Source organism: Arachis ipaensis, chromosome B6 (assembly GCF_059453495.1).
Source record: "Arachis ipaensis isolate K30076 ecotype BB chromosome B6, ASM5945349v1, whole genome shotgun sequence".
In the NCBI taxonomy this organism is placed as follows: Eukaryota; Viridiplantae; Streptophyta; class Magnoliopsida; order Fabales; family Fabaceae; genus Arachis; species Arachis ipaensis.
This window is the reverse complement of record NC_142441.1, coordinates 129,920,000-129,930,845: the sequence shown is the minus strand read 5'-3', so window position 1 is coordinate 129,930,845 and position 10,846 is coordinate 129,920,000. Positions and strand designations below refer to the sequence as shown.

Genomic DNA, 10,846 nt, shown 5'->3' with positions numbered 1-10,846 from the left:
TATGGCTCGGCATAATGAACAGAACACATGAGCTAGGTAAAACCGAAAATTGTGCACGTTTTACCCCATAAAGTAACCATATGAAAATAATTCAAATTAAAACCTCGGTTACCTGAGAGCCACTTGTTGCCTCCGAGGCCATACTTTGTGACAAAATTGTTCCAGTTTCTGTTGAATGCTTCTTTTGTGAACGAGTTCCAAATGACGTAGCTCATCTCTTGTTCGATTTCTTCGTGTTGCTTGCAGCTGTTTAATTTGCTTGGAATCTTCTTCATGATGTGCCAGATGCACCACCGGTAAATTGTTGTTGGCATGCACATCTCGATGGCCCTTTGCATCGATGCACATTGGTCGGTGAAAATGCCTTTTGGTGCCTTCCCTCCCATGCAACGGAGCCAACACTCAAATAGTCATTTGAATTATTGGATGTCCTCGTTTTTTATCGGGGCGCATCTGATAAGTGTCGGCTAGCCGTGGTGATTCACGCTCACAAAAGATCCAAAAACTAGATTGTACCTGAATAAATGGACACTCTCACAAAGTTATGAACCGAAATGTGTAGATTTGGTGAACGTAAATACTTAATTTCGGTGAACCGAATACCTGTTTGTGTTGTACGTGGTGTCGAATAAAACCATGTCTCCGAAATACTCGCATGTAGCCCTGCTTCTTGCGTCAACCCAGAATGCATTTTTGATAGAGTGATCGCCTTCGAGGTTGAGCTCGAAAAAGAAATTTTGGTCCTTCTCTTTCATTCTTAATAGGTACTTCCCGAATTCTTTGGCATCGTCTTGTTTGGAAACATTCCCTACTTCCCTTATTATGTAATTCCTCATGTCTTTTTCTATAAAACTTAGTTTTCGGTGACTACCAGCTGCTGCTACGAATGATTGGTAAGTTTTGCTCGGTCTGATTCTGGCTTCCTCGTTAGTTTTGATGGTACGACGCACGAACATGCTTAGCCCCCTGTGTTGTTTGAGCATCTCTACCCGGTCTGGACAGCAAGGGTGTGAATCATTCAGAACAACTTTAGAAATTATCCAGAGACTGACGTCCTTTAATATGTGTATGTAGATCCTGGCTGGACAGCTTATGCCGGCTGAGGGATTTGTCTTCAGAGTTAGAGATATCTTGGATTTCCACCTCCCTTCTCTGCTGCATATGATTAGTTGATTCTTAATCTCGTCTCCCTTCCGAGTCGTGTTCCTTATTTCGGTAGAAAAACTGGCAAGTTTGGAATAATTTTTGTAGAACTTTCCAGCTTCTTCTAGTGTCTTGAAAGTCATTCCGACCTTTGGGATAAATTGTTCATCCACAACACACCTAGTCTGCATAATGAACTGAACATGTTATTATTGTGATATAATTGTATAGTACTAAATGAACAGAACATTATCCATTATATAAAATCAAATTTAAAATACCTGTGTCTACAATTTAGAGATTATCAATTCAATTCAATTCAATTCAATTCAATTTAAACACCTGCGTCCATTCAATTTAATTCAATTCAGCAATTGCATTCTATTCAATTCGATTAAAAAATAATCCAAACCTCGTCCGCTTGATTTGTTCAGAAGAATAATCCAAATCGCTCTCATTCAACTGATTTGAAGTTGAATCATTCATTGTTTCGATTCAGAAGATAAATGTTATGTGCAGATCGAAGAAGAAAACGAAGAAGAATGGAAAGAAGATAAATGCAACGTAAGCAGATCGAAGAAGAAAACGAAGAAGATGGATGCGAGCAGAGAAGAACGACGAAGCTTATTACATTGAATGCAATGCAAATCAATAAAGAAGAACGCAAGCAGAGAAGAACTAGGAGAGCAGCAGAAGGTTTGCGTTGAGCAGAAGATTTAGGTTGCAGGAAATAAGGTTTACATTGATATGTAGCGCGTGTATCACAAACGAGTGGGGGATGGGGGAGGCGCGCCTAGCAAAAAATGATTGGATAACTTGGATGTATTTTTTGTATGGATGTAGAGCATTATTGTTTCAAGAATAAACGAGAACGGAAGTCGAGATTAAGGTATGCACCTGCTAAATCTTTACTAGAATAAAATTACTTAAATATCTTTTATATATATGATGTAAGTATATGTTTAATTTTTTTGTTTTATTTAAAAACAAATTAATGATGTGCATAATATCTAAATTTGTACTAACTAATTATTTAAATTTATATCACAATAATGTTAGGAAGATAAAAAAATGTCAGAATTTATCTTATTTAGCATTCATTAATTGTTACAATAATTAATGAATACTAAATAAGACAAATTATGACTATTTTTGACTGATTTTCTTTGGTTACCAAATATTTTTCTTTGTATTATTACAAAAAGAGAATATTATCATCGAGCTATAATTGTCAATCAAGATTTGTTATTTTATTATGTTAAAATTTTTTTATTTTATTTTATTTTAGTTTATAAATTAAAAATTCAGTTAAATAATATTAAATTAGATTTAATAATATTAAATATGTTTAAATTTAATTTTATTTAATATATTTTAATTAAATTATATAAAATTTTATTATAATTAATATTTTTTTATTTTTTAAAATTTAATATCAACGAATATTCATAGATATCTGCCTCCCTCACAGGAGGAGAACAAATGAGGATCCATAATAAAAAAAAAATGAGACGAAAACAAAATAATTTCCTAAAAATGATTGGAGAGAAGAGGGGGGCAGATCAATAAATACCCATTGCTATCCCTACTAACAGGGGAAGCGCATGTTACGTAACGCTGAGAGCGGAGAAAAGGAAGAGGTTCCACGTAGTAGGGACTACAAGTTTACAACAACAGAATAACCATTTTCTTCCCTCTGTCTCCCTAACTAACCACTACCACTACCACTTTTATTACACAAAACATTTCCTTCTCTTGTTCCTTTTTAAATAACCCATTGACCAATGACAACGAAAGAACGGTGGGTAAGTGGGTCACTCCCTCTACATGATCTCCTCACTCTCGCTCTTCAGCTGCCACTTCCCATTTCCCAATTCGTCCAACTTCAAACTCATTCACAACTCAAACCTTCTAACCATTTTCATTTCCTTTTTCTTTTTTGCCTTCATCATCACCCTCCTATTCTCTTTTTCTTCTTCAGCAATGAGTTTCCAAGATATCCAAGGCGGCCCTAACGCAGCCGTGCGAAGAAGCCAGTCTCCGTCGCAGGTCATCGCCGCCGGAATCTTCCAGATCAACACTTCCGTCGCCACTTTCCGCCGCCTCGTTGATTCTCTTGGAACCGTTAAAGACACTCCCGACCACCGCCAGAAGCTGTACGCTTACTTTTCCATTTTTTCACTGAGATGTGTTTTCTTACAAGGTAAATTTTGTTTTTCTTTTGTAGGCACAACACGAGACAGAGGATATTGAAGCTGGTGAAGGATATTTCTGCTAAGCTCAAGTCGTTGAGTGAATCTGATCGCCATGCTTCTGGTGCCAATGTCTGATCTTCTTTACCTTTGATGTTATAATTTCGTTAATTTGTTGTTTATGCATTTTTCTGCATCATTTGGAACTTCGATTCGGTTTTTTTTTTTTTTTTTTTTTTTTATTTGGAAATTTCAAAACGAAAATTCAAGCTTCCTTGAACTTGAATTTGAACCCTAGGAAGCTACTTAGTGAATGGCAAGTCGTTATTCTTTAACTATGTTGGAATTTAGAAGCTACTTAGTATGATGATCTTGGTTTTGGTTATTGGAAAAGGAATGTATATTGAAACTTCTTCTCGCTTTGTGAAACCAGGCTAACAAGAAAATTGAAGATGCTAAGCTAGCAAGAGATTTCCAAACCACATTGCAGGAATTCCAGAAAGTGCAGCAGCTTGCATCCGAGCGCGAATCGACTTACACCCCTACTACTGCCCCTCCGCCTTCTTTTCCAACAAGGTTAACAATCTTTGCACAATAGTTGATGCATAAATAAATTTTCAATAATACTTCAAAATGAAATTTTTACTTTCATAATCTGATTATACTCCTCATTTTTGTTTCCTCTTTTTTTTTATCCGGCCGCATTGAAATGTTTTCAGCTCGCTTCTATCATATTTGTGTTTGTAAACAGCTCTGGCTCTGGTGAAGAATCCGGTGAGAGAGACCAGGAAAGCCAACCTTTTATGAGGGAGCAAAGAAGGTAACTCTGCGAGATATTTATTAATCTTTCATCCTTTGATAAGGTGAACGACATGCATCTTTGTGATGCAGATGCATAGTTATTTATTAGCTTATTTCTTGAATTTTAGAATGCTTTGAAAAATTGCTTTCAAAAAACTCAAATTGACCAAAATTGCAGGCAAGAGGTACTTCTCTTGGATAATGAAATCTCCTTCAATGAGGCCATGATTGAAGAAAGAGAACAGGGTATTAGAGAGGTAGAAGAACAAATCGGACAAGCAAATGACATATTCAAGGACCTGGCTGTTCTTGTTCATGACCAAGGGGTTGTTATTGGTAAATAAGATTATCACTGTGAAGAAATAAATTTTATATATCACTCCATTCTTGTTACTGTAACATTGATCATGTTGTTTGCGATATTGCCATAGATGACATTCAATCGAACATCGATAATTCTGCTGGTGCAACAACCCAAGCGAGAGTTCAGTTAGCAAAAGCTTCCAAAAGTGTGAAATCTAGAACCTCATGGGTGAGTCACAAAAACCTTGACATACTAATAAGCTCTAACACAACCATGGATTTAAGCATTATCCACATAATAAGAATATAATGGCTTCAAAATCATGTTTGAAATGGGCAGTTTTTGTTCAGAATGGGATATTTTTTCGTTTTCCACATAGAAATGGCGTTATTTGGTTTGCACACTACTCATACTGTCATACATCATATTACTGATTTGAGGATTTGGTTGGCTCTAAAAGAAAAAGTATGCAAAACACTAAAGAACCTGCAGTAGTGTGACATTATCAGTGTTATACCCATCATCCTCCCATAATATGACTTCTTTTTGGTTGCCTTGCAGTGTTGGTGGGTGCTTGTAATTTTTGTGGTGATTGTGGTGATCGTACTTGTTGTACTGATTATTTAGGGTGCGAGTGAATACAAAAGTGAACAAATTTCTTTTATTTCCTCAGTGTTACATTTCCGAGAATGATTTTGATAAATCTTTGAATCCATGAGTGCTTTGTAGTGTGAAGAATGTTTTGACTAAAAGAAATGTGTTGAGTGTATTGCTGCCCTCTGCAGTCGCCAGTGTATATCTTAGCAAAGAATTAGCAACTGGAAGTTGAAACTTGGAGGAGTGATTGTTGGTAAGGCGATTTTAAGAAAGGCATTGCCTATATTTTGTAATTAGATTTGTATTATAGAATGTGCAGTTGATGTTGCTCGAAGATTAGTATCCTAATGCCAATTGCCAAGTGCTTGTGCTGGTTTTTCTGGCGTAATTTTGCTCTTCTCCGAACCCTGAAATATCTATTTGGCATCCCAATTCCCAAATAGATTAAGTAATGTGAGATAACAACAAAGAGGGTAGTGTACTGTAAAACAGAGTAGTTAATTGCCTTCCAGACGTTCTCTTTTGCCTGAGGAAAGCTTGTATTTTTATTTTGTATTTTTATAAACGTGGCAAAACGTTCGTACAAAAGAGAAAATAGTTTAGACGAGGTAAATACCAAATCATTATCCGAAAGATTTTGACATTGACAAAATGGTACCTAATCTTTTGTTATTGATAAAATGATCTTTGAAAAATTTTAAAATTTAACAAAAGTGACCAACTATTAAATTTACCCACTTTTAATTTTTATAATTTAAAAAAACTCCAATTTTAATTTTTAAAAAAATCCTAATCCTTTTTTTTTCTAAAATTCTTGTCTCTTTTAATAAATCATTATCATTTTCTAAAACTCTAATCTCTTTTTTTTTTCTTCTTTTTTCTCTCAATGATGCCATTTTTGGGAATTAGGTGGTGGTTAACGGTGCTCTGTGGTTGTAGTTGTGGTTGTGTTGGTGGTGGTGGTGGTGGTGATGGTGATAGCGGCAGAGAGGGTGGGATTTGCTGCAAAGGCATCTAATGGAAGACCATCTGTTCTTGAGACAATGGTTCAGTTTGCGATTGGGAAGGCGTGTGAAGAGGAAAAATGGATGGCGGAGATTCGCGATCCAAGAAAAGGTGTTCGCGTTTGGCTTGGAACGTTCAACACCACCAAAGAAGCCGCCAGAGCCTATGACAGAGAATGTCGTAAGATTCACGGAAAGAAAGTTAAAGTGAACTTTCCCAACAAGGATGACAAACACTCCATTCAACAATCTCGCAACATTATTCTAAACCTTCCTCCTCTTCCCATTTGAAAATCGAGTAATCATCCTCCTCTGTATCAATATGGTGATGCCAACAACAACAACAACATGAACAACCAGGCAAGGACTCTGAACCTCAACTTGGAGTTTGGTTACGATCTGAATCATGGAGGAGCCATTGGTGTTGGTGATGCCATCAACGCAAACCCATTTGTGAGTTGTGTTGATGAGAATTTTGAGTATGGGTCTGGTTACTACGAGGTGGAGAAAAAAAATGAGAAATGAAAAAGGGGTGGAGTCTTGAGAAGAAGGAGTTGAGTATCAGAGAAGCATCTTTGGTTAGGAGAGGAAAAAGGAGGAAGGTAAAGGCGGCAACGAATGGAAATGAAGAGGATTTTATTGGGAAAGAAGAAGAAAATTGGTGGATGATGATGAGGAAGGGGAAAATATGAGGGTTTCGAAAGAAAGGGGATTAGGGTTTTTAGAAAATTGAAATTTGAATGTTTTAAAATTATAAAAATTAAAAGTGAGTAAATTTTGTAATTATTATAATTGTTAACTGACACGTCATCTCTAAACTTTGACTCCAGGTAACTCTACTTACGGTTGGTCGTTTTTGTCAAATTTTAAAATCTTTCGAAAATCATTTTGTCAATAACAAAGATCAAGTACTATTTTGTCAGCGTCAAAATCTTTCGAATACCGATTTGGTATTTACCTCTAGTTTAGACAGATAACATAACGAGGTTTATACATTTATCTAATAAAATTTATGTTTTTTAATAATTTTTTAGAATTTAATTTTTATATATTGATAATAAAAGTTATTGAATTATATCTATTTTTTTAAATGATTATTTTACACAATCAATATAAGAAATAGTTATTTTTGTAGAAATAAATTATTTTATTAATTCAGATAATCCATATTGAATCACCAAAAATATATATGATAATGCGGAAGCGTACCTTTAGTCATAGACAGAAATTAGAAATCAGAAATTGGCGGAAGGATTGTCTCAGTCTTGTGGTTCTTTCGATCTTCCTCAACCAAAACCTTTTGTATCCCTAGTAGGGTTGAATTCTGATGGGAGAAAGAGCGACAAAGGCAGCTTTGGTATATTAGGGACCGAAACCCTGAAGGCACTATTTATATTTGAGCATGGCACCCATTAAACCCTAAAACCCAAATAAAATAGTATCTAAAGTCCGAAAGATAATATATCTAAAATCCAAAAGATAAAATTATCTAAAGGACATACAAAAGATAATATCTGGTTTTATTCTCATTTAATTCCAAATCAAAAGTAATTATGACTTATTCAATTTAGCATTTATAACAATAAATGAGATCACCATTATATAAGTCATTTAATTTGAAATAGCATAATTTGTGATTATAATTAATATATGTATTGCCCATAAACAAATTAGGAAACTAAAATAATTTCCTAACAATCTCCCACTTGGGCTATACATATATTCTTTCTTGACATAATCACATCTTATAAACTTTATGCGCACATCTAAATGCTATTTCCCTTATTATTTTAATAATTTGGTCTGTCTCATACATTAGATATAGAACTACCGCAACTTTTATCACATTAATGTCGTGACTGAACCACGACAATCACCATCCTAATATACTTAACGACATAGATCAAATTTGGATGAGTAATATGGAAATTACATGCCAAGTGATCTCATGCATGTCTATTTCCAACTGGTCCAAGTTTAAAACTTTATTGAGATCAAACACAAAACAAATATTGTAAAATGAACATTTCACATAACATGAAATAAACCATCAACTTAATTCTGCAGAAAATAATTCAATATCTGTCATAGGACATATAGCATAAAATAAACTCCCACTAAACCAAGGCATCACAAATATTGACACCCATCCGAGCAGTGTGCTCATGAAAGACTTTAGGGATCAATCCCTTGGTTAATGGGTCTGCTAGCATATACTCTGTTCCTATATGATCTATGGAAATATGTTTTTCTTGAATTTTCTCCTTAACAACTAAGATCTTGATGTCTATATGCTTCGATTTTGTCAAGCTCTTATTGTTGTTGGAGTATAATACTGCTGACTTGTTGTCATAGAATATCTTCAATGGCTTTTTAATGTCATCTACTATACAAAACTCAGTGACAAAGTTTCGCAACCATATGCCATGTTTGGATGCCTCCAAGCAAGCAACGTATTCTGCTTCCATTGTTGAGGAAGCTACAAGAGTCTGTTTGTTAGAATTCCATGCAATAGCTCCTCTAGCCAAAATGAAGATATAGCCTGAAGTAGAGCGTCTACTATCTTGGCATCCCGCAAAATCGGAATCAGAGTACCCAATGATCTCCAAATTTTCTGATCTCCGATAAGTAAGCATGTAATCCTTTGTTCTCTTCAAATAACGCATTACGCGTTTAACATCTATCCAATGATCCATGCCCAGATTGTTTAAGTATCCACCCAACACTCCTACTATAAATGATATATCAGAACGTGTGCAGACTTGAGTATACATTAAGCTCCCAAGTGCTAATGCATAAGGTTTATCATGCATTGATGTCCTCTAAAGATCATTTTTAGGGCATTGCTTGAGACTGAACTTGTCTCCTTTAGTTATGGGTGTGTCCATTGGTCTACAACATTCCATGCCAAATTTACTTAAAATCTTTTCGATATAGTTCTTTTGTGATAACCAAGAATACCTTGAGAGCGATCTCTTAGTATCTCGATTCTTAATACAAAAGAGGCATCACCAAGATCTTTCATTTCGAATTTGTTCAATAGAAATTTCTTAGTTTCATGCAACAAGCCTATATCATTACTAGCAAGTAGAATCTCATCAACATATAAGATCAAAAATATTTATTTACTCCCACTGAACTTCTACGATATTTACCTCAAAAGCATATGAGGTAATGACTTGATGAAACTTGTGATACCATTGACGGGAAGCTTGTTTGAGACCAAACATGGATTTCTTTAACTTACAAACCATAGATTTTGAATCACCAGATACAAAATTTTCTGGTTGTACCAATTACATCGTTTTATCAATGTCACCATTGAGAAACGCTGTCTTAACATCCATCTGATATAACTCCAAGTCAAAATGAGCTACTAGTGCCATTATGGTTCTAAAAGAGTCTTTCGATGATACCAGAGAGAAAGTCTTTTTATAGTTTATGCCTTCCTTTTGAGTAAAGCCCTTAGCGACCAGACGAGCTTTATATCTCTTGATATTACCTTTAGAATCCCTTTTGGTTTTAAATATCCATTTACAACTAATTGGTTTCACACCTTCAGGTAATTCTACGAGATCTCAAACGTCGTTGTCTTTCATAGAATTCATCTCTTCTTTCATGGCATCGATCTACTTTTCAGAGTTAGAACTTTGCATGGCTTGAAGAAAATTGATTGGGTCATTTTCTATGAAACCAATGCCATCCTCATGTTATTGGAGATAGACTACATATTCATCCGAAATTGCACTTCTTTTTTCTCTGTTGGATCTCCTTAATTTAACTTCTTGAGAATGTTGAGCTTGCTGTATGGGTTAGGGTTGAGGAGGATTCTCATTATTTTCCTGTACTGTAGCAGTATCTTGAGCAACAATAATATTCTCATTGTTCTCTTGTACTGTAACTGGATCTATAGTAGGATTCTCATTGTGCTCTTGTACTATAATTGTATCTTGAGCAATAAGAGGCACAAAGACCTGATTATTGTCAGTTACAAAATCATCATCAAAAGCAACATTCCTAATATTTCCTCATCACTAAGATCTTTCATTTCAAATTTGTTCGATAAAAATTTCTTAGTTTCATGCAACAAGCCTATATCATTACTGGCAAGAAGAATGCCATCAACATATAAGACCAAAAAGATGTATTTACTCCCATTGAGCTTGCGGTATACACACTCATCTATGATATTTACTTCAAAACCATATGAGGTAATGACTTGATGAAACTTGTGATACCGTTGACGGGGAGCTTGTTTGAGACCAAAGATGGATTTCTTTAACTTACAAACCATAGATTTTGAATCACCTGATATAAATTTTTTTTTGTTGTACCATATACATCGTTTTAGCAATGTCACCATTGAGAAACGCTATTTTGACATCCATCTCATGTAACTCCAAGTCAAAATGAGCTACTAGTGCCTTTATGGTTCTAAAAGAGTCTTTCGATGATACCGGATAGAAAGTCTCTTTATAGTCGATGCCTTCCTTTTGAATAAAGCCTTTAGCGACCAGACGAGCATTATAGCTCTCGACATTATCTTTAGAATCCCTTTTAGTTTTAAATATCCATTTACAACTAATTGGTTTCACACCTTTAGGTAATTCTAGAGATCCTAAACGTTGTTTTCTTTCATAGACTTCATCTCTTCTTTCATGGCATCGATCCACTTTTCAGAGTTAGAACTTTGCATGGCTTGAAAAAAATTGATTGGGTCATTTTCTGTCAAATCTATGCCATCCTCATGTTATTGGAGATAGACTACATATTCATCCGAAATCACACTTCTCCTTTCTTTGTTG

General features: G+C 35.1%; 2 protein-coding genes across 3 annotated transcripts; one reads left to right on the top strand and one right to left on the bottom strand.

Moving 5' to 3' along the window:
* Positions 1–467: 467 nt before the first annotated feature.
* Positions 468–1,286, bottom strand: LOC148562735 (protein FAR1-RELATED SEQUENCE 5-like). Its single transcript, XM_088490975.1, has 2 exons — positions 604–1,286; positions 468–516 (listed from the first exon to the last, which is right to left on the bottom strand). Exons 1-2 carry the CDS (start codon positions 1,284–1,286, stop codon positions 468–470), a joined length of 732 nt encoding a protein of 243 aa, XP_088347101.1.
* A 1,613-nt stretch (positions 1,287–2,899) lies between these two features.
* LOC107604899 (syntaxin-22) lies at positions 2,900–6,097 on the top strand. Of its 2 annotated transcripts, none has more exons than XM_088492018.1 (7): positions 2,900–3,299; positions 3,371–3,467; positions 3,769–3,911; positions 4,087–4,155; positions 4,315–4,472; positions 4,568–4,668; positions 5,947–6,097. In XM_088492018.1, exons 1-7 carry the CDS (start codon positions 2,971–2,973, stop codon positions 5,974–5,976), a joined length of 927 nt encoding a protein of 308 aa, XP_088348144.1. In that variant the 5' UTR covers positions 2,900–2,970; the 3' UTR covers positions 5,977–6,097. The 2 variants fall into 2 exon arrangements, with proteins under 2 accessions (XP_088348144.1, XP_016162098.1); XM_016306612.3 differs by lacking the exon at positions 5,947–6,097 and adding an exon at positions 5,002–5,425 and having other exon boundaries at positions 2,904–3,299.
* Positions 6,098–10,846: the final 4,749 nt, after the last annotated feature.

What these genes read in the sequence shown, in the direction of transcription:
- LOC148562735 (XM_088490975.1), bottom strand. Translation starts at nt 1,286, where the DNA reads ATGACTTTCAAGACACTAGAAGAAGCTGGAAAGTTCTACAAAAATTAT. An exon ending in ACCACGTACAACACAAACAG is followed by an intron (nt 517 to 603) that starts GTATTCGGTTCA and finishes CCATTTATTCAG; the next exon opens with GTACAATCTAGTTTTTGGAT.
- LOC107604899 (XM_016306612.3), top strand. Translation starts at nt 2,971, where the DNA reads ATGATCTCCTCACTCTCGCTCTTCAGCTGCCACTTCCCATTTCCCAAT. An exon ending in CCCGACCACCGCCAGAAGCT is followed by an intron (nt 3,300 to 3,370) that starts GTACGCTTACTT and finishes TTTCTTTTGTAG; the next exon opens with GCACAACACGAGACAGAGGA. An exon ending in TGAAATCTAGAACCTCATGG is followed by an intron (nt 4,669 to 5,001) that starts GTGAGTCACAAA and finishes GTTGCCTTGCAG; the next exon opens with TGTTGGTGGGTGCTTGTAAT.